The sequence below is a fragment of the Megalobrama amblycephala genome, linkage group LG23 (genome assembly GCF_018812025.1).
Source record: "Megalobrama amblycephala isolate DHTTF-2021 linkage group LG23, ASM1881202v1, whole genome shotgun sequence".
NCBI classification, from domain to species: domain Eukaryota; kingdom Metazoa; phylum Chordata; class Actinopteri; order Cypriniformes; family Xenocyprididae; genus Megalobrama; species Megalobrama amblycephala.
Genome location: NC_063066.1, coordinates 10022976 through 10050780, shown reverse-complemented (window position 1 = coordinate 10050780; position 27805 = coordinate 10022976). Strand labels below are relative to the sequence as shown.

Genomic DNA, 27805 nt, shown 5'->3' with positions numbered 1-27805 from the left:
CATTAATATTTGGTTATCTGTCTGAAATATGTAATCTGAAATGCATTCAAAGATAAATCAACATCCATTTGTGTCACAGCGGGAGTTCACATTCTCAGCAGGTGTTTTGGTGACTTTTGCACATCTTCAAATAGACCATCAGAGTTTATAATTTTGAAAAAAATATACTGATATTATAGTTGCACATCAAATTCAACAATGAACGCCTTGCGCACGTCGTGTTTTTCATTCACAGTTGGCAACCTATTGCATTAGTTTAGCATGTCAGCAGGATTTAAAACTATTTAATTCTTGGTTCATAGTTCAAGGATTAAATTCAAACTGTGCAGGGCTGATTTGCATCCTTCACAGGTCCCATGTGTGACAGCACGCGGCCTGCTTGCCCTTCAAACTGCTCAGATCGTGCGATACTCAACAGGGCAAAGCCGAAGTTATTGCCTAGAAATCCCAGATGGACTATAATAAATGATTTGAAAGACGAGTGAAATATGGGTTTAGCGTTAACTCTTGAATAACAGGAAATAGCTACATAGTATAATGCAAAAAAAGTTAAAATGTTGAAGCTACGTACTGTAGTTCAGGCAGATGCACTGTAGGATAAGCCTCAGCAGATTGCATGCACATTTATATGAAATATTTGGAAATCTACAAGAGCTAATAAAAATAAGTTGTACTGGAATCTATTATGTTATGATCAGTTAAAATATTGAAAACAGCCACAGCCTAGAACAATGACGTAATAAAATAAAACAAAATCATTTATTCTGTCATCACATTGCTTTGCTAGTCCAAAGAACATAATTGAAATTCACTAAAATGCTTTAAAAAGTAAAAGGGTTAAACATACAGATATCAGATGAAAAAAACAACAACAAAGCATTCAAATAAACATTCTTTAGATGATGAAAGGCCAAAGATAACGAATGGCATTTTTGGTATACAGGCAATTAAGGCAGGTATAGATCAGTGTGTTTGTACGTATTTATATCCAAGGCACCCAAGAGATACATTCTTTAAAAAAAAAAAAAAAAAAAGTGTCAAACGAGCCAAGCTGTGGTTGTAAAAAACAGTCCATACTATCACCCCAACAGCAACTACGTAGTTTTACACTAGTGTAACTATTCTCAGAACTTATAACAGTGTACAAAGTGCCATTAGAGCGGCCATTAACATATGATTGTGACCGTCCAATTCCAGGTATTGTCAAAATAATTACTCATATTCATTACCTTACTACCGACCATTTGATGTCAATCATAAACCATCTAAAAGATTATTACTGGTTATATATGGAAACAAGAAGTCTTGAAGTTCCATACTAAAATATACCCAAGCAAGGGGCATGATAAATAATCTAATTTAAAACTTATTTTTTAAAAAGGAATTCAAACTTGTCTAGTATCCTTAAGTGCGGTTCACACTTCTTTCACAATCGCATCTCAACAAAAAGCTTTGCGAAACACTAAATGCCTACAGAGGATTAAATAATATCAACCTTTCATCTTGGTCAATGACTGTTAACAGACTTCCCCAATATGCCACCCTGTTCTGGAGAGAGGATGCAATAATGGTCAGTACATCTCTTCTCCAATATTAGACTTGTGCAAGTATCTTGTGGTAGACCCAGTAACAGTAAGAGTTCAGGCTAGTCTTTAAACCAGGCTGCCGGGCCAGGAGACCACGGTCAATGTGACTTTGTTCTTCTGCAGTTTCAGCATTGGGATCAATGAGGAGTTATTCATGCCGACTGTAGTGAGTCCATTCACAGCCACAATTTCATCGCCGCACCTGCAGGAGAGCATGAGAGTGTCTCAGTAAACAAAGCATTTCATTTTATAGACTCGTTGCACTCAAGAATGTCTTTAATAATAACTTGTCGATGAACACAATTAAATTACTTCAAAGCAATGCAAGGCCAAGAAAATGTTCATTTAATCTACATGACCATTTAAAAGTTTATGCAAGAACACCACAGTAATATTGTCAAATATTATTATAATTAAAATAACTTTTTTGATTACATTTATATCAAATCATATCAAATGTTGTTAAAAGAGGACGAGAGACTCACTTGAGCCGTCCATCAAAGTGAGCCGGAGTTCCAGGCACTATGGTCTTAATGAAGAAGGGCTGCTGGCCACGACTCTCCTCATATCCTCCAACTATACTGAAGCCCCAGCTCTCACTGTTGGTCTTCATTAGCATAATGTCACGACACCAGTGGATGTAGCTTGTGATTAAAAAGAGATGGACAAATAATGAATTTCGTCCATGTTTAAACCCATATGGCCATTAACTAGGCTAAAAGATACAGCAGAGGACATCAAATTGAATATTGCACTTAAAGAGTTAAAATTCTGTCATTAATTACTCACCCTCATGTCGTTCCACACTTTTGTTCATCTTCGGAACAATTAAGATATTTTTGATGAAATCCAAATGCTCTCTTACTCGTCCATAGACAGCAATTTAATCACCACATTCAAGGTCCAGAAAGGTACTAAAGACATTGTTAAAATGGTACACGTGACTGTAGTGGTTCAACCTTAATTTTATGAAGCGACGAGAATACTTTTTGTGCGCAATAACAAAACAAAAATAACGACTTTATTCAACAATATCTTGATTTAGACTTACTTTTTATATGTATTCTCGTCGCTTCATTACATTAAGGTTGAACCGCTACAGTCACGTGGACCATTTAGTACCTTTCAGGACCTCAAATGTGGTGGTTAAATTGCTGTCTATGGAGGAGTCAGATAGCTCTCGGATTTCATCAAAAATATCTTAACTGTTCTGAAGATGAGCAAAGGTCTTGCGGGTTTGGAACGACATGAGGGTGAGTAATAATAAATGGCAGAATTTTCAATTTTGGTGAACTAACTCTTTACTTAATCGGCATCCAACATATGTAGCGAGCAAAAAAAAATTTAAAAAAAATTGCGTCCCGCCCTAGAGATGCACTGATACCACTTTTTCCAGAATGAGTCCATATGAATCATATTGGCTAGCTTAATTCTTTTAGCAAACAGATGTTTCCTTCAGTTATTTTCATGCTTAATTATGCCTGTTAAAAAGTATTGTACAAGTTTCTGTTCTGTTTACTGTTCATTCTTCATTTTTTTTTAAAGTTATATTTATGGGCTTTTTGTGCCTTTATTTGGAGAGCTCTATCGTATTTTATCTACAGCGCACATTTAGAGCTGTTCCAGTGCAGAGACAGTAATCACATGGCGTTTTCCTGTAGTAATGTAGGGAACATGTTATACATAAATCATGAAACAGTTCATATATTTACTTAGGCTACATATATGACACGCGTGTGCCGAGTGAGTGATTAGCAATCAAGAGCATGCGCGCTTTCTCTCTTTCTCTCCTTATGGTTAAGTAACATTAGTGTTATTAGGTGCATCATTTTACTTTCTTTGCTATTGCCATATCTGTCCAAACTGCAAACATTTCAGCCATGTCTGTGAGAAAGGGATGTGTGCTCAACACACTCGTGCATCTATGCTGCTGCTGCGCGCTCAATCCACTTAGCGTACTTCACTTATCAGCTCACGCAAAGCAGCTATACAGGCGTGAATATTGAATTTATTCTTAATATTCTATCAATTCGATACATTTACTTCATAGACATCTTTAATCTCTGATATCCTCATATCTCTGATGGTGTTTCTTTGTCTGGACTCAAACACTGTATTGTACACATGCTGCGTGGTATCAGTGCATTTTAATGAGTACATGAGCACAGTATAATGATCCACATCCCTAGCCCACATACCTGGGAAGGCCAAGCCAGCGGGTCCAGAGAGGAGCCCAGTTAATGTCATCCTCTTTGGGTCCCTCCAGTGTTTCCATATCTTGGTCTCTGGTGCTGGATTCTCCATCCTGTTCCTCCTCATCAGTGAAGGTTTGGATGACTCGCAGTGTTACCGTGTTCTGAGCCGTCTGAGCCTTTAGGACGGTCACCGCCTCATTGTAGGTCAGATGGGTCAAGTCAATGCCATTTATGCTCAGCAGTACGTCACCTGAGCAAAAGTAGCCATGACAACACAGAGTTAACACAAGCATTGTGCATGATGCTCACAGAGAAATAAGCATTTTACAAGGAGGCACGAAGAGAATGACCTGTTTTGACGGTGCCGTCTCTATGCAGGCAGCCCACTGGCTGCACACTGGTGATGTAGACAGGCAAGCGGCTGCGGCAGTCTCTCCCACCTGCGATGGTGATGCCTAGAGAGTGTCGAGGTTCCTTCTTTAGACTCACCGTCTTCTCTTGACTGGAGAACCCACCTGGAGGCTCCTGAACACACATAATGCACATTTAAAAAAACTTGCACAATACAAAAATGGTAAAAAGAAACATGTTAGTGTGGCTTTGTACAATTTTTACCTGTAGCTGAATTATTAATATTAAAAGTTTGATCAGAAATTCATTAAAAACATTAATGTTGTCAAATATTATTACAATTTAAAATATAACTTTGCCAATCAAAACCATTTCAATATAATGTAAAATGTAATTTATTCCAGTGATGGCAAAGCTGAATTTATGGAGCATCAATACTCTAGTCTTCAACATCACATGATCTTTCAGAAATCATTCTAAAATGCTGATTTGCTGCTCAAGAAACATTTCTTATTATTATTAATATTGAAAACAGTTGTGCTGCTTAATATTTTTGAAGAAACAATACATTTTTATTCACATTCTTAAACTCTATTTGAAATTTTTTTTTTTTTTATTACAATGTAAATGTTTTACTGTCACTTTTGATCAATTTAATGATTTCTATGGAATAAAATGACTAATTTCTTTAAAAACAAACAAACAAACAAAAAAAAAAACGTACGGACCCCAAACTTTGGAATTAGTGTATACACAATAATCAGACAACAATCGGACTTGCCATGCTCTGAACGACTGAAGTGATGTTTTAATCCTTCAAATATGTTTGTGTCATGTACACTTTGACAAAGAGATGGAGGCTGTACCTCAACTACGCAAAAACCTGCTGTAGCTTGATTATAACGGTGTATGTAAGCAAACTTAATGACTTTGGGGGTTGGGTGAAAAGTGAAAGTTTAAGACATGTGCCCGACTCCTGCGGTGAAAACATTTGTAAAAACAAACATCCCAGATCCTGCTGCGAAGCAGAGAGATGCGTTAATGTGACGCGTTGTCATCGTAACTCATAGATTGTGGCAAAACGCTCTCCTTCAGCCATCTTCTCCCAGTCTCACTGGAGTCCCCAGACCTCTATAGGGGGAGGGGCAGCCTCTTCCTAGCCAGCAGGGAGGCTCTTCCTCCCAGCATGAGCTCAAGCTTCAACTCCACAGGTGAAAGCTAACTGTCACCAGCTTTGATCCCCAGCTACAAACAAACACAGTGGCTGCAGCAGCTCAGAGAGCAGCACCCTGGGCCTTTTGATCAGGGACGAGTCCTAGAGAGAGAGGGGGTCATCTGCTTTCATCTCCCACTACCCAGCCTGTGTTTGCTGCCTCGGCCTTCAGCTGGTGAGGAAGTGTCACAAAAGCAGGGTGTGACTGGTCTCTGGGTAAAAAGTCACTTCGCGCACACACATCCGCAGCTTTTGACTACAGTAGCACAACCAATGAAACATGCAACCATTCAAATGAGTATGTACAGCTGTATCCACAATGCAATTATTTTTTTGATGTTCTTTATAAGTCTGGGTATTGTATAATAACATCATAGTACAATAAACAACCTCATAATACACAAAACATTGAAATACATGTCAGAATTTAATACAATGCAGATATCATAATTCATGATATTCACTGTGAGACAGATTCTGCATATCTGAGAGACAGAATGAACCTGTGTAAGTCTCTTTTGTTCAGTTCTCTTCACTTTTGGCCAGTGCTGCGTCTCAAAAATAATTTAAGTGTAGAATTCAATTACATTTATTAAATTCTATTTATATATATTATATAAACAGTGCTGGGTAGAAACGTAATCAGATTCTAAAAATTAAATACTTGTAATTAGATTATATTACGTTTTAAAATACTTGGATTTCTCAACATTGCATAAATGCATATCTAATCAGCTTCTGATGAACACAAGTCAATAATAATAAATAAATAATTAAATAATAATAATAATAAAATTAAGTTCACAGTTCTCTGATGTTAGTTAATGGTCACATGACATGCAGGTAAACAATTATTTCATCTTTTTTAGTAAGTGTTTATGTTGATTGTTTTTATTTTAAAATTATTTATAATTTAATTAGTAGCTTTTCATTAAACTCACAAACGCCAGTCTGGGAAACCCTGATGTAATGTGATTTTAAAAGCACTTTATGTTGTTGATAAAGGAGGGAATTTTTTTTTCTCTTTGTATTTTATATCAATATCTTACAAGATTATCCTATTCAAATCAATGTGATAAACGAGGTGGGTCAAACATAATCTAAAAGTAATCAAAAAGTAGTCAGATTATATTCCCTTATGTGTAATGTAATGAATTACTAACTAAAGTTTCTGTCATGTAATTTACATACAATCCGATTTTGTGATGTAATCCGATTACAATTTGTAATCTACCCAGCATTTTTTAATATATATTTATATACACTACTGTTCAAAAGTTTTGGTTCAGATTTTTTTGAAAGATTTAAATTATCTTTTATTCAGCAAGGATGCATTCAATTAATCAAAATTTGATTGACTTTGACATTGTTACAAAAAAAAAAAAAAATTCTATTTCAAATAAATTGCTGTTCTTTTAAACTTTTTATTCTAAGAATCCTGGAAAAAAAACATATCAAGGTTTTCACAAAAATAAGCAGCACAACTCTTTTCAACATTGCTAATAAATGTTTCTTGCGCATAAAATCAGCATATTAAAATGATTTCTGAAGGATCATGTGACACTGAAGACTGAAGTAATGATACTGAAAATTCAGATTTGCCACCATTGTAATAAATTACATTTAAAAATATATTCAAACAAAAAACAGTTCATTTTAATTGTAATATTTCACAATAGTTTTGTTCTTATGTAATTCTGTATTTCTGATCAAATAAATGCAGTCTTGGTGAGCATGAGAGAATTCATTCAAAAAACACCCTAAATCTTACACACCTTAAATCTAATAAAAATATAATATGTATAAAAAAAAGAGGCAGGACAGAAAATAATAGGAAGTGAAATGGGAAATGGGATCGGGAGTGAGTAAAATGCAAACTTGCATCACCCAATTAAGCTTAACTCTAAGTCACAGCTTAGACTAGACCTGCCTTAACTTGTCAACATTTGCGCTTTTTACCTTCATGTATTCGGAGCGTCGTTTGAAATACTGCGGTTCAGGGACTCTCCTGGCTCCACGACTCTGTCCCTCACCACCCTCCTCGGAGAGATCAGGAAGTCTCATCACTACGAAGTTCACGCGCATTTCACTTGCCTGCCACATACATAACAGAGAGCACAACAATCCCTTACATATACTATAAAACCTGAAATCCTATATATAAATAATTATCATTATTAGTAGTATTAGACTGACACATCCACTTTTTCTCTCTAAAGTGATTTTGTCTGTCCTCTCTCGCTGTACCTGTATGATCTGAGCTGCACTCTCTGGGGTGCCATGTCTCAGGTCCTGTCCATTGATGCCTAGCACTTTGTCATTGTTCCTCAGTTTGCCATCTTTGGCAGCCAGTCCTCCAGGCAGCAGGTCCAGGATGAAGACTCCTGGCTCCTCAGACTTACGGATGAGTTTGATGCCTAATGGCTCAGAGCGCTCACGCTTTACCAGGGTGACCTGGATGACGGTTCCGAGGTTCTGGTTGGGACTGGGAGACGGGGGAGAAGCTGAGGGTTGAGCGAGATGTTCAGGCCGGGGCTTGAAGCCCTTCTCCTGCATGACAGTTAGCCTGAGGCGGGAACATGACTGCCGAAGCACAGCAATGGCACGACTGTGGGGAATGGATGCCAAACTGACATCATTTACCTGCAAAGATCACACTGTTAGTTTGAGGTCGCAGTGTAACGGATGTAGCGGCAGATCATTTCTTCCGCATTGTGATGTAGAAGAAGTGTCACTGTCGCTTACTGAAGACTTTACTCAGGATTACAGCGAATGGATTTGATCAAAACAATAACAAAAGTAGTGTTCTCTATGTGCTTTCTTACATATCTGGTTATATCGAATTCATGTGACCCACTGAATTATGTGACCATGCACATAATAGAAATGATGGTAGGGTTAAGATTAGGATTAGCTCAAAACAGTGCCTACTAGGGACACATAATTCAGTGGGTCACAGAATTCAGCACAACACTTTCGAATCCAATATAATCATCACAGAATCTTCTTTTATTTTCAGTCTCTCTGCACTGAACGGTGTCTTGTTTAAAAACGAATCCGCAGTAAAATGACCTGAACAAACGAACAGTGTCTTACTAATGTGATCTGTAACTTCGATAAAAATAAAACGTTCATCCACACTTTCTTAATGTTAGGATCACAAGGAAGGCAATGCAAAGACTGTGTTTTTCCACAACTTGACACTTCAAAACGTCTTGGTAACCAATGGCATTTTCGGCCAATAATTTTCAGCAGCCTAAATTTCGGTGCATCCCTAATCTATGTTGTTTTTTTTGCTCAAATAACCCTGTGTTTGTGTTTCTCTCATATTTACTACAACACGACATGCACAAATCAGTGGGCAGGGCTAAAGAGGTGATGTAGAAGTAGCTGTTGATTTTCTTCTGCAAAGGCACTATTACATCATAATGTGACAAAATCCAAAACTAGTCATTTTGGCAGCTTGGTTTCAATAAAAACTGTTTTTGAACAAACAAGGAAGTTTTGTGTTTTGAAACTTATAGGATATTTTTAAAGGTACAATGACCTCTAAAATGCAAAAAGATCAAGAAAAAATTGATTTCTCAATTCATGACCCCTTTAAGATCCAACCAGTATGTTTTGTTCTCTTTAAAGAACACCATATTAATAGAGCCTAAAATAATGCTGTATGTATGCTTCTGGACCAGAAAAAGCCTTCCTGCATAAGGCTTGGAATAGCCCTTTGTGATAATCTATGCAGTGTTGAACCAGAAGGGGAAAAGAGAGATTCCATTTCAAGAAATAAGATATGCAAGCCATCCACAGATCTCTTCACAGGCCATAGCTCCCTAAAAAAGCCAAAGGAGCTCCGCTTGGGATACAGATCATCCTAGGGCTGTCAGTTGGCCTCATTTAGATTTCCATGTATATGATCTCAGAGAAGACAAGATGAGCTGGAGGCATTCATTAAAGCTCAAGGTTGAATTTGAATGTGAAGCCAGTCATGCTGGTTTGCTTTACTAAGGCATTGCATTCCAGGACTACCAGGGGAAGAAATCCTAGGAGAGCGTAGGATTGTGGGAACAAGAATGTAAATTGCCTAACTGAACTGAATTGTAATTGAGAAGCAATACTGTGCAGCTTTGCTATTTAAAGGTTCCTTGAGTAGTTCGGAGCTAAATTAAAGAGTCTTAACTCTTTAAAAACAAATGCATTGCATTTTTGTCAAAAGTCACATGGGATGAAGACTGTATTCTATAGTTTTCTATACAAAATGTTTTATTTATTTTATTGTTTAATGCAGGTCACCCCCCTCAGTGTATTGCAACGTCAAAATTATTTGGAATAGTTCTTCACTAAACGTCAGAGATAAACCTTGTGCTCATATTAACTATACATATTTTGATACACTTCCTATGACAGAATTTGTTTACTCAACTGCGAACTGTTACATTTTAACATAGTCAGTCATGTGCCAGCCAGTGAAAAAGAAAGATCCTGCTTTGTGGATATTTGGAAAAGCAGGGTCTTGTGACCTTTATCCAGAGATGTGACTGCAATGTAAACACAATGACACTGGGATATGTACACTGACAACACGAGAACTGGATGGAACGTCAGATTCTGAGAGATAAAAGCTGAGGAAAACATCCAATGGGTTTAAATCCATGGAGAATGATGATCTAAAACCGCCATGATGGCGTGACAAGCCGAGATATGCCTCACCTCTAGAATATGATCTCCGGGAGCCAACTTGCCATCTCGAGCAGCCAGTGAATCACGCACAATCTCCTGAATGACGATGTTGCCCAAGGGTGTGTCCTTCCCTCCCACTATACGCAATCCCAAATCCTCATCTGTATCCTCTCGAAACAGCTCCACTATGGTTGCCTCTGCCACGAGACTGGACCTCAGAGGGGTGTCTGCAAAACCAACAGACCATCAGGAACCTGACAAATGCTTACAACTATTGCAACATATAGCAGTAACTCATGCAGTATGTTTATGACTGCTTTGCACTGAGTCATTTATCTAAGGAAGCACACAAATGTATGATGTAATATTCCCATGAGACAATTAGATAGTTGCTAGGTAACTTTATGACTAACAGAATTTCCATTAAACCAGATGACAGGTCCAGACTCTCTCCAGGTGTTTTAGAGCTTTAAGCAGCCTAAATCTGGAGTGAATCTCCATGAGTATACATGTTCTCAGACAGTGACGATTGTTGGTTTTAATGCTATAATGTATTCCACTGGAAAATTAATAACATCCTGACACTCCTCAGCCATCTACTCACAAGATAAAGGCCCACATGAAAGATTCCCTCTGTTTTGGTTTACCCAAAAGTAAACACAGCTGCAAATCAATTTCCTCTGCTTTTCACTGTCTGTGCTACACTCTTCTCACCTTTCCTCTTGAGCTACCACAAATCAAAAACAACTGCAATTCCAAAAAAAAAACAAAAAAAAACACCAAGAATGTACTTTATTCTTTTCTACATCTAATCCTTACTTGGTGGTGTGCAGTATATAAATATCATATATGTAAATACTTATATTAATGTGATGATAACTGATAAATGAATAACAACATCAAATTTCTATACCATCTACATTCATTAAAAATAAAACAAACTAAAAATCAGTCATTCGAAATGCTTTAAAATGACATATAAATTGAAAAGTGGATATTTATTGTGAGGTTTCCAAAAGATTACATTTAACAGTGTTAATGAATTATTAGTGTTTTTAAACATGAATTTTAAGGGTTAGTTCATCCAAAAATGAAATTTCTGTCATTAATTACTCATCAAAAGTATCTGATCCACACATAGGCAGCAACGTCATTGCACCTTTTAATGTCCAGAAAGTTAGTTAAAAACATGGTTAACATGGTTAGTCAACGTGACTGCAGTGGTTCAACCTTAATGTTGTGGAGCGACAAGAGTACTTTTTGTGTGCAATAACAAAACAAAAATAACAACTTTATTCAACAATTTGAACCGTTGTCATACATAGTGCAGGCTTTCATGTTTACGTCCGAATGCCGGCTCATTATTGGCCGGATCCTGTGTCAGCATCACATGCATGCTGCTCATGTGTTCAGCTTTGGCCAATACTGAGTTGCCGTTCGGACGTAAACAAGGAAGCCTGCGCTGAGTTCATTACATATGACAACGGTTCAAATTGTCGAATAAAGTCCTTATTTTTGTTTTGTTTTTGCGCACAAAAAATTCTCATCGCTTCATAACATTAAGGTTGAACTACTGCAGTCACGTTGACTATTTTAACCATGTTTTCAACTACCTTTCTGGACGTCAAAAGGTGCAATGACCCTCAGTTACCCTCGGATTTCATCAAAAAATATCTTAATTTGTGTTCCGAAGATGAACGAAGGTCTTACGGGTGTGGAACGACATGAGGGTGAGTAATTAATGACAGAATTTTCATTTTTGGGTGAACTAACCCTTTAAGTGAGCATTAGAAAACAGTAAAACTAATCCAGGGGAAGTGACATGAGCATGAACAATTAAATATACAACATTGAGCGATAACAATTAATAATAATAAATGCTAACCATAAAAAGTCAGAAAACCATTTTGGTACTAGTATTCCATAAAATTGTGCAAATAATCCTAATCTTAATTACACTTGGAATATCATAACTACCTGCACATGGAACAGCTAACACTCATCACAGGACTTTGTAATAATATTTGATAGACAGGGTATAAGAAAAACAGAAATTGATGCTATACCGTCTTCACCCTCCTCAAAGGCCGGGTTGACCAGTCCAGGTTCTGAGGGTCCACTGAGTTGAGCTGTGCGTGCGATTGGGGTAGATTTGGCGTCAGCTAAATCTCCATCTGATTTGCTTCCTTTAAACTCATTCCAGGACGGTCTCTTTTTTTTCTCCGCCTCTTCCCTGAGTCGTTTGAATGCAGGACATCTGAAAAGGAGAGAATTGGAGCAACTTCAGCATCATTACTCAGTGGCCTGCCTTTAATTAACCTACAAGACATTCATTACCATAGATGGCAGCTACGGTAACTAAAAATATCCCAAACATGCACCAATGCTGACTACTGCTCTAGATATGCCATATCCAGGAGTCAGCAGAAAACAGCAGCGAAAAACAAATCAATGCTTAATTGTTTCAGTGCAAAGCTACATAGCGTTTATCTATTTGTTTAGATGAACATGCTCAGGGAGTGGGAACAGAAACAAGAGGAGCTATGCAAATGAAGAGATGAAACAGCTTTTCTGCTGCATTGCAGGGAAGGAGATGGTCAAAAAATAAGCAGAATCAGGTCTAGTCTGGGTTTCACCATGTCAACACCTCCCTTCCCATCCCACAGCTGCTCTGTTTACATTGGGCCGTTCCTGCCCACGTGAACTATCAGCCAAACAACCTTTAGTCCATGCTATTACATCACAGAAGATAAGTATGATAAAAAGGCAAAGGGAAACCCATGTAAGTGAGATGAACGCTGAGGCACAGGGTCATACTAGTGTTCCATTAATGCCAAAGTCATGGATTTTATTCCCAAGGACTGTTTTCTTTTTTGCATACCATATCACCCAGATCATCAACTATGGCTTAGCATTTAGTGGATCAAACTTTTAGTAAATTCTATATACTTTTATTTTTACATTTAATCTTATAGGTCAGTGGAAACTATAAGTTTGTAAAAGGGGAAAGTTGTGAGTGGGGATGAGCTCTTAATACTACTTAAATCCTGTAACAGGCACAAATTAAACATGCCAGGCAGATGGTGACCAAGATAAATTATCTGCAGACATTCTATAGTAATCACTCATGTGATTCCTAATTAACTCCATTATGTAAAAGAGAGTCACCCAGTTCTAGTTGGTCATACGGTCCACTTGCGTCTATTCTTTAATCCCGTTCAGCTCTCTCAAATCTCTCTGTTCACATGAAACCTGGATAAGTGGAATTCCACAAATTTTTAAGCGGCTCTCTTAATGGCTTCAGTAATACAATAACGTGCATATTTATCCACCGACTCTTCATAACTGATTTCATTTCATTTCTCCAGAATGATATCCGCATTATCTCTGTCTACATCTCTTTGAGCATGCCTTGGTGCTTCAGTGATATGTAAACAGTAAACACCATTTCCATTTCGTTCCATTTTAAAAATTGTTTTGGCAAGCACTAACCTGTTGTGCAGATGGGGCTGCAGCTCACAGCGTTGCATGCTCTGCTGGCACTCGCTGCGGAACGGGCATAGCACAGCCAGTTTGTCCAGCAGGTTGCGCACCAGCAGGCTGGAGGCCCGGCATTGCTGTAGCTGAAGCCTCTGGCGGTCGACTGGACAGAAGTCTTGGTCGCGCAAGAAGTTGCTGAGGCACTGGAAACAGTATGTGTGGCCGCATGGCGTGTCCATGGGCTGCAACAGAGGCTGCAGGCAGATGTGGCACACCAACTCGTCGTCCACATCATCCTGATATTCAAACAGGTGACTGTCCTGACCTTCATGACACTGTCCACATTCCTTACACACCCGCGCCCACGTTACGCCACCCGCCAGTGGAGACGTCTTGGGCTCCATCGTGGCCTGAAGAAGTTAAGCTGGACGTCCGCAGGGCTGGAGAGCTTACGCCTCTTTCTCAGCTTGCAAACTCAACATCAGATTCATCAGATGAGAAGCAATCAAATACTTCCAATCCAGAAAGAGAAAAAGCTGCTAGCTGCTTCATCTACACCCAAGTTTCTGTTGGAAAAGAGAACAAAGAAAAACTGAAGCTCACGTCTTGCATTCTTTTTTTGGCTCATGCCGGCTGGAGAGGAAATGACATGGATACACTTAACAGCAACAATATGGGGAGAGGGCTGCAGCTGTATCCTTTCCACGAGTTTCCTCCTCAACAGCAATCTGAGTACGGCTAAATATCACTGTTCAAGTCAGAGTTAAGCTCTGTGAAATGACAAGAGGGCAACAGTCAAAACTTACCTACTAGGTCGAACAAAGAAGCTGCTCGAAAAAGAAGTAAAAACTCAAAGTTAATAGTGTAGAAATTAAAAGCTTGTTGGTAATGACTCCTGCATGCCCGACCTGCAGTGGGCGATTTCTCTCTGTGAGCTACATAATCTCTGCTAAATCCATCTACAATGAATGTTTGTGTATTGTAACCTTAAACACATCACACATTCAAGATGTCATGTGGTGCAACACCCTGAATACTTAAAGATATTTATGAATGAATAATTCATGATATTAGTAAAAAAAGAAATTACCTAGAAGACTATGATAATGATAAAAATGTGTACATGTATTCATTTCAAGTATAAGGACAATTACTTTTACTTGGTTACACCACATGATATTGTTGGTAAATGGCATTTAAGTTTTTCAAAACCAACATAAATACAAAGTTGGTGCATTTGTTTTAAATTAAATCTTTTATCATGGACACTCTTATGTGTCAGTGACTCTATACTATAAAAACATCTCCTTTAGAATACCATAAAATTATGACAACACTACACCAAAAATTCCCATTCTATAAAAACAATTAATAGCACAATGCAACGACACAATTAACAACCGGCACTTCAAAGGATGAGCAAAACAAACACACTGTCCGCCATGAATGTGAGGTAGTAAATCTCAATCATTATTCCAACCCACCTCAGATGGCAGTGCAGTTTGACTCCCAGCAGCCACTGCATGAAAACAAGAAACTCAAGCATAACAGCTGCGCTGGCCGCCTGCAGCCCGACTGAAACCAGAACCCGTCATCTCAACTAGGGACAGAGTGCGTTTGTGCGTGTGAGTGTGCGTATGCAAGGACATGCTGTTAAAGGGGAGCTCAACAGACTGGAGAGAAACGTTCAGAGTCCGGCTGTGTCGACCCAGGAGGAGGGGTTGAGAGCATGCATTTGTGTGTGTGTGTGACGGAGGACGAGGGGGAGTGTAGAATGCTGATGTGGTCCTAGTGCAGGCAGAGCATTCTAAGAACCAAGCTCAACCTCTGGCCAATCACACAGCATGTGTGTGTGTGTGTGTGTGTGTTGTCAGAGGTCAAGCAGGACATATTTCTATCTCTCACTGCCCTTCTTCCTATTTTCTGATAACTAAACAGAGATAAACCTGTGATAATCCTTACCATTACATTTAAATAAGTGGCAAATCAAGTAAAATTATCAAGTACCTAACAGATATTAGAAATATATGGCAATATTGGATATTTAATCCTTCCATTTTTTCATTTACATTACCTATCCCTTCATCTAAAGCTTATCTTTAAAAAAATACTTTATAATTTAATAACACTGTTAAATGTAATCTTTAGCAAATATCTAAATAAATATCCAATTTTCATTCTTTATAATTTTGTTGTGATGCAATCTTTAGCAAATACCTAAATGGATATCCAATTTTCATACTTTATATTATGTTGTGATAGTACAGAATTTTAATATTGGCAATAGGGATGTCGAATTACATAAAATTCCATAATCGATCATTGTTTAAATTAACAATCAATTAATCGTTAACATCTACCGCTTAAATCTAAAGCATGGGCCACTTGCTTAACCAACAAAAAATAGGTGTCGTTTTAAAGCTTAGAAGCTTGGCTTTAGTGAATATAGGGAATATGACCATCACTTAACAAGTGCTTTTATTTATATATTTGCTGACATATTGAAAGTACTCCATTTTCATAGCCTGAAAAAAAATAACTGTATGAAAAAGCGCTGCTGATGCAGGTGTAAACCGTATACACATGATGCTTTTGGGCCGCATTTTTGTTTGTAACTTTGCGAAACATTAGTAAACCTAAGTAGATCACATATCTTTATTTAGAGCAGGGGCCTGTACCATGAAGCTGGATTAGCTGGCTAGCCAGGTAAGTTTCAGATTAGTTTGCGCCACTCCTGGGTTTTAGGTACCATGAAAGTAACTTGGCTTTTAGTGGTGTTCATCACCATACTAACTTACGCTCCACGGCTAATCTGCTCTGGGGCAGGTTATGTTCTGGGTTAGAGATTTCAAACTGAAATTGGACCAATCAGATGTAAGTTAAGTGATACTGACACACTCAACACAATAAAGTCATGTAAAAACAAATATTTAACGATGAAATTGTCTGGTTTTAATGATAATATAATTTATATGATTTGTATAATTATATGATCTATATTTTTATTAATCCATTACACACACGCAAGTTTAGTGTAACAGTAGTTAAGCATTTAGTTTCAATGAATATTGAACATATATAGAGCATATGTAATATAGGCCTAAATAAGGAGTAAATATACTCTTTAAAAATTACTACATGTGACCTTGTATGTTTAAGTCTCTTTCGCTATATATTATCAACTATATAAACTAACTTCACAACTTTCACTTGCACTGATAAAGAAAGATCATTTCTTTTATTTGTCCTCTTTCACAGACAAGTATTTTCCATTAGTGTAAATGCATTTAAATTCTACATTTTTTAGCGAAAGAGTTTTGAATCACGCTGGCTCTCTCGCAAGAAGTGAATCACAGTTTATTTCTGTTGCAAGGCATGTGATTGGCTGTTTGCCACCGATGTCACGGTTTCATGTGCACGCGCTCCACAAACTCAGGATCAAAGCCTGAGTTGACAAAGAAAGTTGATGATCAGCATCATTGTACCAACAAAGCTGGATTGGAGTGGTTTTGTCAACTCGAAACTAATCCTATAACCCTGAGTTTGTTCATCTACCATCATGGTACAGGCCCCTGGTGGTCTCGAACAAGCCCAAACACAATATAAGACAATGAGCAGATCACTGAGTGACATGACATGCTGCTTGGCTAAAGCTATAGGACCTCTGGAATTCAATCACGTCACGATCATGAAACAGTCCTATTCCAACATCATTTGAAAGTTTAACCAATGGAAACTGGATCATGGGTGTGGTGGGTGGGTAGGGACGATGTGTAGAGACCAATAAGACACTGTTTACAGCTGGAGCGTGCTTGGACTGGTTGGATTGCTCAAATTGACAGGTCTTGATTTACCATGCGCCATAAGGTACGTTTGCACGACGATCCACGAAAATGCTAAAAAAAAACAACAACACTGTATTATGCTGCCAGGCCAGCAGTTGGCGATGTCACTTTGTAAATAAACACTATAGACTGAACATGTAATACGCATGCGCACGACGTCACTGTTTTCACAATTTCGCGTTTTTGTAGCCTACACTGAGAAAATAAAGATACCACTTTGAGACACATTTTCAAAAGTTTGCGATTTCAGGCCCCCAAAACGACGTTGTCGTATCCACAAGTTTCCTACGCCCCATGAGGCCTTGTGTCAAACGTGGGAGCGTCTTCCGGTTCGAAGTAAACAAGCTGGACGGACGTGACACTCATTCATTTAACAGTTGACAGTCATTCAAGATTTAACGATCCAAACTTGCGAACGTTTGTTTTTTACTTAAAGATTTAAGATTCCGGCATCAATATTTGAACAATGTTTTACAATAAAAAAAAAAAATGTTACAGTAATAGTAATGTATTAATTTATGTCGAGTGCACATCAATCAAGCTAAATCTAAATGATATTTATATAGACATGAAAAGAAAACACAGACCTATTCAGTTGCACCTGCTTCATTTATTTACGATTACAAGAATGCACAAAACAACTGCATTAAGGCTTTTAAATTCAAAGGCTTACACATTTAGAAACATATTGATAACATACCCTATGTTTACGTCACTTTTCGGAGCATTTCTATTTATTTTCCTCTAAATTATGCGATGATTGCTATCCGAGGATGTTTGCGCGATCTCTCCGTCTATCTATCCTGATCCTTTCAGCCAGAGCAACAGAGGGAGCTCATGAGAAGACAACAGGAGTTATGAGTTATACGAGTTAACCGGAGTGTGTGAATCTGTGAAAGATATGCAATTGTCAGGAATCAACAAAGGCTCAGGGAAGAGACAGATAAAACATTAAACCAAATAAATACACGATTATAATCACATCTTCATTCCTCAAGCAGTCTCTGATATTTTCCATAAACGTGTGTATTTATTATCGCAATGGTTAACATAAGTAGCCTTTAGCATCGCATACAGTGGAAACGCGACTGGCTCTGGCACGCACGATAAAAAAGGAGTATAATATCACATCATAAGGCTTTGGTGCATCAGTGACGGGAAGTACAGACAGCGGGTTGTTCAAGTATTGCAGGGTCAGGATGCTCTAGTCATGCAGCAGCACTTTTGTGGAAGGTCAGTAAAATCAAGAGCAATTAAGGGCACGAAAACTGTTTATTGTATTGTGATATTATTAACTAATAATGTAGTAAACTGAGATGTTGTCCCTGAGCACCGTAACGACATCTCTCATAAAGATTTGCAACTTTACAAAGTAAACAATGATCCAAAAAATGCTTAGCCTCTTCGTTAATTAGCACACAAAATACCATTGGTATGCTACTTCCGCCGCCTCACCGGAAGTTGTACCCACGTTCTCTTTAACAGTAGCGCCCCGCGGAAACAGGTGGATAAATGAAAGGCCAAAATGCACAAAAAGGTTTCTGTTTTAGTTGAAAACGTTGTGTAAACGGCCCCATAGAATAGGAGCGCACAGCTGAACCAGTGCTGGAAGATCATCAATCATCCACTAGGATCTTATTATTACTTGTTTATTTTATTTCTTATTTGATAATACAATGCACTTTGAAAAAAAATACCGTAAAAATTCATATCCACAATGCTAGGGTTAGGCTAGGCTGTTGCTATGGTATTCTGAACGGTAGCGAGTGAATATATACAGTAGAACCATATTCTCATCAGTGCAATTTGTTGGATTTTGTTGCCCATTTTATCATGCCAAAATGTATAACTTGGGGTTAAGGTTTTCAATATAGTAAATAGTAAAAAGTGCCTTATTAAACACCAGTAATTAACAGCAGCCTTCATAAACATTCTATATCATAAAACCCTGAATCTTGTGGCATAGTGATGTTTTAGTTTATGTTTATTTCAACACGTGTCCAACGAAGCTGTGACCCTGGCTAAGATAGACGGACTCACCCCATAGCCTCATGGGAGTATCTTACACACTGGAGACAAGCAGCTTGTCAATCTCTCCTGTCCTGTAATGATGTAGAGTTTGTGAGCCTCTCAAGGTTAAACTCCACTACAAAACAAACCTAAGTCCACAATTTATCACTTACCTATTTGTGTACTGAACAGTCACATGGACCGTTTCAAAGTCCATATAGTGTTTCCAGATGTTAAAGGGATAGTTCACCCAAAAATGAAAATTCTGTTATCATTTACTCAGCCTAAGGTTGTTCGAAAACTGTATGAATTTCTTTTTTCTGCTAAACACAAAAGAAGATATTTTGAAGAATGTCAATAACCAAACAGTTGATGGGCCACATTGACTTACATAGTATTTTTTCCATAATATTGAAGTCAAGTGAGGACCATCAACTGTTTGGTTAGTAGTGGTTAAACGGATCGTTGTTCATCCGTGATCCGTAAGGACCAAGCCCCACGGTTCGGCTCGAATGTGATTCGCGGATCAATTAGAAGTTTAACCACAATAGAGTGAAAGGTTATCATTTGCACGTGTTTTTGTCTTGCTAGTTTACACATTAAATAGATATAAAACCATACCAGCACTAGAAGAGGCAAAAGAGGATTTAATTCGGTATCACACGCCACGCTGTTATCGGTGCGCACAGACACACATACAAGGCTCACGCAAACACAGAGGCGCGTTTCAGATAGTTCGCGAACTCCAAATTGATATCTATCGGATGTGAGCATGCATGGGGTCTTACTCTTAAAGTGACAGCAACCTATAAATACCTGCTGTTGTCTGTCATGTAAATCAAACAACAAAACACAGCTTTAACAAAGATTAACCTATATTAAATTTATTTTAATATTTTACATTTAACATTTAATTATTACATTTCTGTACACGAAAATTTATACTACAGTTAGACCTTATACTTTATTTGTAACTTTATGTTGCATTTATCTATGCTTGTAATTGGTGTACAGTTCTTTTTACAGTCTGTTCACTTGCCTTTTAATAATGTATTAGTTAGGCTAGTAGTTTCTGCTGTGGTATCGGAGTGGTTAAAGTGGGCTAAGTAATAAATGCAAAGTTACCCCCCAATTTTTTTTTTTTTTTGTGCTGATCCGAAAAATGATCCGATCCGTGACTTGATAACCGTGATATGATTCGAACCATGAGTTATGTGATCCATTGAACCACTATTGGTTAGCCATATTCTTTAAAATATGGGTATCCTTCTTTTGTGTTCAGCAGAAGAAAGAAATTCATACAGGTTTGGAACAACTTGAGGGTGAGTAAATGACAGAATTGTCATTTGATTTTGGGTGAACTATCCCTTTAAGATTACCTGGGTGCTGATATCATAAATTAACACTATTCCTGTCCACCACCGACAGAACAAATGGTAAATCAAAGAAAATGTAAACACCCAGTCTGAAACTCAACTAGGGACCATGAATCATTCCCCCAGACACACCCTCACATAATGAATACAAGGGCAATGGCACAGCTCTGACAGAATGACTTAGTTTGGAAAGTATAAAAATATTCTGCTGTATAGTCATCTGGAGTTTTTCTTTATTGTCCTTCAAGTCAATAAGAACAAGTGAGAAGGCTGATTAAACATTGTCTACACTAACCATTAATGCATGCCCTAAATCAACATTTCAAGGCTTAAAAAGGCAAAACTATTTCATCATTTACTCCTCTAATCCCATTCCAAAACTTTCCTTTTTTCTGTGAAACACAAAGGAGGCATAATACTAGGGACTCACTTTCATTGCATCTGCATGCTGTCAGCATCTCATTTTTTTGTTCTAAGTAAAAAGAAAGTCATACCGTACACGACCAAAGTAACACTAGGAAGAGTAAATGATTGCAGAATTTTAATTTCTGGACAAATGATCCATTTAATGTTGGACCAGATGTGCTCAACAACCAGAAGAACAACACATCAACCTTCTCTTCTCTGAGAAAGAAACAAGCAAACTAAAAAACACACACCAGTACAAAACAACCAGCAGAATAGAAAACATACAGTACAACATGCATCATATTTGTTTACCTTTAGAGGTCTGAGTTGTTTATTATGAAAGGAGACTCCTCCTTCTGGAGGGGGGAAACTTCACCCGTTTTATGGAGTTAGCTGATATTACTATTATGTTTTATTTTAATACCACATATCACATGGTCTTCATGGTCTGACCTACACGTTGCAGGTATACGTGACACACGAGAAAGAAGCCATAAATCATTCATCAATCAGCTGACATGAGATTCTGATGGTAACCTGGACAACCGAGTGCCCTTGAATCAGCCTACACGTCGGGTAAAGAAGCAATACAAATACAGCATTTGTCGCTCTACGTAACTCAGCCTAGTTACCTTTATCTTAACAACGTACCCAACCTCCTAAAAACACAATGTGTCCGAGGTATGTCAGAAGCGGTGTGATGATCGCTTTGCTGTCCTTTAACCTTCAATGGTTCACATTCAGTGATAATAAAGCAACAAAAGTAGCTTAGATTTGAGTTAAAAGCAAATATTGTGAGAATATTGTATTATGTAAGAAAAGAGACGCGTAAGGTATTTCGCGCTCAAGACCGAAACTCGTCTTACCTGTGGGGATTTTCCGGAAGTAATAAAACAAAGACTCGGTAGAAATATAAAACATAAACCGTCGTGACTTCGTCTTTACATCAAAATATTAATATATCATTATTTCCATTCCCATGTTCTGATAACTAGACACCACGCCAGGTGTTATTAAACCGCAGGCGAGGCAACCATCATGAGTTTCAGACAAACAGTCGGATCTGACGCTTTCACAGGAAGTTTGCGCAGGTAGGGGACAAATTCACCTTTGGACTCAGTCAGCGCGTGGCGTTCAGGTGTAGAGGTGTGTTACGCGGGAATATTTAATTTGTCAAAAAATGTGAAGGCAGGATAATTCCAAAACGTTCCTTATAAATGTTATATAATGCGCAAAAAGGCACTTTCCAGTTTGCCTCAATGGGGCATGTTGTCAAATGGAGTAAGTTGTCACAGCACGGGAATCTGTAACTATAGCATAAATATAAAAAATTAATATTTAAACTTAAAAATAATTACGAAACACCAAGAAAATCATGACACAGGAAGAGGAAGGAGGAGGTAACATAAAAAAAAAACCATTGTTTTGGCCAACGATTTGTTTTACTAGCCTATAGGTGGGGCAGTGTGTGCTGTGCAAATGTACAATACAGTACTGGATACACAGTTTGTTTTTTACAAAACATTTTATAAATGACAAAATCTAAAACACATGACAACTTATAAACTGTCTATAGAAGTGTGATTTGGCACTTAAGTCAAACACCCAGTCCTGAGAACATTTCAACATTTCATTTAAAAACTTTTTCTTTATATAGTTGCTTTTCTGAATGTTTTCCATCTAGTTGTATTGCACTCACTTGTTTACTAAACAGCTAGCAAAATACGATAGCCTTATTTTACATTCAATTTCCTAATTTTATTCTAAATCAAAAGAGTGTGTGAAAACTAGCCCCATCATCATGTACTCAAATTCTCAATGAATTAAGTTATGCAGCTTTCTCAGAGATTTGATTAATCTGCAGGACCATCTTTTTTGTCTTTTGCATTACTGCAGCTATGAATGTGTGCATTCTCCAAATGCTTTGACAATAATGTTAATGTTTTGTGTCAGCAATTCATTAGCGGCTGTGACAATAGCTGAAATTTGAACTTGTATGTGCATCATTAATTTTAGTATAATGCACTTGTTCAAATGTTAAGTGGCCTCGCTCAAACAATTCATGTGTATAACTGTTTTATGGGTGCATAATTAACAAATTAATTGCAATGACCTTTGCTATGTTCTCTGAGAGGTTTTCATCAACCACGGCAACCCAGCAGGAGTATATCTCAAATGTAACCTTTCATAATAACTATCATTTTGAAGTGAATAGCTTCTGCGTGTTAATTCTTCTCTCTGACTAGAAATCAGAGAGAGTGGAAAAAAGTCTCTCTAAATGATGTCCAATAAAGTAATAATTCTTTGTTTGTGATCCTGCCAGTTAAAAGGTCTTTGACACTTGGACAGTGTTGGCTTCTACCCCCTGCAGGATGCAAGGGAAGTCTCCCCTCATAAAACCTCTCTGCTGAGGCTTGTTCCCTCGGTGATTTATACCCTGCACAGACAATCGCTATTGCTGATCAAACCAATCAGTGTTCAACTAGGCGTTTCTTTGTTTCATATACTCCTCAAAATACTCTACTACAGTACTGTACTAGTAGCCTGTCCATTATAAATGGAAAATAATCAGGTATATCATAGCATTATGACAAACAAAAGCCAGTTTTGCTCTTAATTATATAAATGTGTTTATATTTGTCATTGTAACTAAATGTTAAATGAAACCTAACAATCCCAAATCCACATGCGCAAACATCACATAACCAAATAAAATTGATTTATCAAAGGCGAGCCAAATAAAATTGTTTTCCTGTGTCATTGCAGAGATCAGCTGTGCCAGTGCCACATTTGTGCAGCTGTTCCCAGATGTTTACACTCACAGTGGATAGGTGACTGCGAGTGAAAGCCGATCTGTGCTGGTAAGTGATAATAAACATTTTCAAATGAATTCTATGTGCAATCTTTATTTTATCTATAATAATTGGCATTTACAGCCATAGATTTATCTGATATTAGTATACATCAAATGTGAATATATCAAATGCATTAGCATAGCCTCTGTATTATAAAACGTCATGGAATCTAAAAAATTCCAGTTGTGACCCTGGCAGTTGACGGGAAAGTCTGTGTGTATGAAGACACAGCTAACGTGAAAGGACACGAAAAACAACAATAGCAACAATGAGTAACAGACTGACCCTTTTGCTGAATCAATCCTATTTGCTCCTCTGTTTGAGCACAACTCCCACAAATAAGAATGAACCTGTTTGTCTTTCCTGGGATCGGTAAACATCCTCAACACAAACAGCAGTGTGAGAGAAGAAAGTCACACCACCAGGGCAGCTGCACTCTCACTGTATGTGTCTTTTGATGTCTGTAGGAGGGAACTGATAATGAAGGCTCTTACGTCTTAATTCTTTTAATTGTCTTTGTCGTTGGACCATGAACAGGATTAGTTCACTTCAGAATAAAAATTTCCTGATAATTTACTCACCCCCATGTCATCAAAGATGTTCATGTCTTTCTTTCTTCAGTCGAAATTAAGGTTTCTGAGGAAAACATTCCGGGTTTTTTCTCCATATAGTGGACTTTAATGGGTTGAAGGTCCAAATTGCAGTTTTAGTGCAGCTTCAAAGGGCTCTACATGATCCCAGACAAGGAATAAGGGTCTTATCTAGCGGAACAATTGGTCACTTTCTAAAAAAAACTAAATGAATTTATATACTTTTTAATCACAAATGCTCTTCTTGCACTAGCTCTGCGATGCGCCACGCATTACGTAATCATGTTGGAAAGGTCACACGTAACGTAGGCGGAAGTACTGAGCAAGTGTTTCAAAAGATTTAAGCATAAGGATACACATACGAAAGGACAATTTTAAACAATAAACCAACACAGAGACTTGTCATTCAATATCACAACAACTTTTGAACGGTCGTCCTTCTCCACACGTGTAAACACTAGGGCGGTACTTCCGCCTATGTCACGCATGGCCTTTCCAACGTGATTACGATTATTAGAGCTAGTGCAAGATGAGCATTTGTGGTTAAAAAGTATATATATTTATTTTTTTTTAGAAAATGACTAATCGTTTCGCTAGATAAAACCCTTATTCCTCGGCTGGGATCGTACAGAAGAGGATTAGGGCCAAGCAATAATAAAAAATTAAAACCATCTTGAGATTAAAGTTGTTAAATTTCGAGAAAAAACGCGTTAAATTTCGAGAAAAAAGTCGAAATAAAATGTTGAGAATAAACTCGTTAAATTACGAGAAAAATGTCATTAAATTTCGAGAAAAAAGTCGAGATAAAATGTTGAGAATAAACTCATTAAATTACGAGAAAAATTTCATTAAATTTCGAGAAAAAAGTCGAGATAAAATGTTGAGAATAAAGTCGTAATTTAACGAGTTTATTCTCAACATTTTATCTCGACTTTTTTCTCAAAATTTAACGACATTTTTCTCATAATTTAACAAATTTGTTCTCATAATTTAACAACTTTTTTCTCGTAATTTAATGACTTTATTTTCAACATTTTATCTCGACTTTTTTCTCGAAATTTAACAACATTTTTCTCATAATTTAACAAATTTGTTCTCATAATTTAACGACTTTTTTTCTCGTAATTTAATGACTTTATTCTCAACATTTTATCTCGACTTTTTTCTCAAAATTTAACGACATTTTTCTCATAATTTAACGAATTTGTTCTCGTAATTTAACAATTTTTTTCTCGTAATTTAATGACTTTATTCTCAACATTTTATCTCGACTTTTTTCTCGAAATTTAACGAGTTTTTTTCTCGTAATTTAACGAGTTTATTCTCAACATTTTATCTCAACTTTTTTCTCGAAATGTAATGATTTTTTTTCTCGTAATTTAATTAGTTTATTCTCAACATTTTATTTAGACTTTTTTCTCGAAATGTAATGATTTTTTTTCTCGTAATTTAACGAGTTTATTCTCAACATTTTATTTAGACTTTTTTCAGGAAATTTTAATTCTAAAGTGAACTAATCCTTTAATATATATTTAATTTTATATTATATATTTTATCCATTTTACAAACTGCTTAGTCCATCACAGATTTTATTTTATTTGATCCATTTTACAAACCACTTGCCCTAAACGGTTTGCCAGTCCAGAACATATTTTATTTTTGATTGTACAAAATATGTTTTACTTTGATTTCATGAGTGCCTTGTCATGAAAGAGAAATGTTTAATTAACACTGATGTAATTTGTGTGTATGTCCTCTCTTTTCTGTCACTGTACATTGTGTGCAAGCCAATATGCATAATTACATGTACACATGTGCACTCACGGTTATCCACTGTAACATCCTGCATCCTTCTGTTAACACGCTCACTTACAGACCTGGTGCAGGTGCAGTGAATATTACAGCTCTGTTGCTAGGAGGACCAATGAAAGCACATTAACTCCACAGGCAGTTCCCCCCATTTTACAGACTCCCCTCCTCCCTTGGCCAGACAGCCAGGCATCTGTTTCAGGCCGCAGCTTGCACCCCCAGACTTCAGGCTCTGTCTGGCATCCACATGCAGGCCCTAAATCAGTGCCTAGGGAGCACGCAGACGCAGCCCACCCCCGCTATGCTTTAGTTTGACATTCAAGTGTCACTTTAACAGCCATCTCCAGCCTCAAATTGAGCAAATGTATTTAAAATGCATGATGTCTTTGATTCGGTCTGCTGTGTTGTTCTTTCATTGATTATTTTGCCCTGAAGTTGTGGCAAAGTTGATTTTACGGAAAATACATTTAGATTAGTCACATTAGGTAAATGGGAACATGATCTCCTCTGTTTGTAAGTCATAAACAATGTCTTCTACTCATGCATAACATATCTAATATGAGTCTAAAGTACTTTGCTCAGTGAGGCAAGTGTGCTCTGTTAACTTTTCACTCCACTTCACTCCAAAGCGAAATGGCTAATTGCCCATCTGCCATTCCTCTTGTAGCTATCTGGTTCTCCTTGAAGACATCACCTCCGGGGCTGTGTTTGCTTGTTTGTACCTGTCATGTGGGCCTGCTTGTCCACCCAGCATGCCACTTGGTAACATCTTATCAGTTCCTTAAAGATCAAAGACCCATGGTGATCTTTATCAGCCGATATACCTCCCCTCCTTCTTCAAAACTGTGTATACCATGCCTTTAAGCACTTTAGCCTTTCCTCTTCTTATCAACAGAGAAGGGAGTTTCATTCTTCACAGTCCAATAAGACCTTGGAACAAGAGAAAGAGACCAGACTGACCTGTGTCTTCACAGTTACATAGAGGAGCCCATTAGGGTTAACAGGGGAGTTAATTCAACATTGTAAATCTGAGCATGTTATGTACGCTCATGGTCGTGAAGTGATTCATGTAATTCGTTATTTATTATGCTATAAGTTTGACGACTTTACTTGTGATCTTTCTCCTACGCTGTAAATTATCACAACCTTTTTTCATTTGTCAGATCAACTTCAATAATTAATGTGGTTCAGATAACATAATATTTTGAGTTCCTGTTGATTAAGCCAATCGCCTTCATTGTATTAACTCAAATTTTTAATTTCAATAAACTAAAAATTTTAAGGCAACCAGGTAACTTACTTTTTTTAAGTTAAACAAACTATTCTTTTTTTTTTACAGTGTAATTGTTTTCATTCAATCTGGTATCATTTTTCTACCTTAAAAATTTGAACTCAAAGTTTTTTAATAGC

At 37.4% G+C, this 27805-nt stretch overlaps 1 protein-coding gene and 1 long non-coding RNA gene across 4 annotated transcripts; one reads left to right on the top strand and one right to left on the bottom strand.

The window, feature by feature from the left end:
- Positions 1–737: 737 nt before the first annotated feature.
- lnx2b (ligand of numb-protein X 2b) lies at positions 738–22243 on the bottom strand. 2 transcript variants are annotated; one of them, XM_048175730.1, is made up of 10 exons: positions 22008–22243; positions 13515–14068; positions 12089–12279; positions 10053–10249; positions 7593–7988; positions 7305–7439; positions 4132–4306; positions 3785–4031; positions 2072–2230; positions 738–1788 (listed from the first exon to the last, which is right to left on the bottom strand). In XM_048175730.1, the coding sequence occupies exons 2-10, from the start codon at positions 13904–13906 to the stop codon at positions 1653–1655; spliced, it is 2028 nt and encodes a 675-aa protein (XP_048031687.1). In that variant the 5' UTR covers positions 13907–14068; positions 22008–22243; the 3' UTR covers positions 738–1652. The 2 variants fall into 2 exon arrangements, with proteins under 2 accessions (XP_048031687.1, XP_048031688.1); XM_048175731.1 differs by lacking the exon at positions 22008–22243 and adding an exon at positions 14987–15175.
- On the top strand, positions 17245–27801 carry LOC125258736. Of its 2 annotated transcripts, none has more exons than XR_007182677.1 (3): positions 17245–17369; positions 23908–24002; positions 27291–27801. It is a non-coding gene; the product is annotated as an uncharacterized LOC125258736 (long non-coding RNA). The 2 variants fall into 2 exon arrangements; XR_007182678.1 differs by lacking the exon at positions 27291–27801 and adding an exon at positions 27063–27269.
- The last annotated feature ends 4 nt before the right edge of the window (positions 27802–27805 follow it).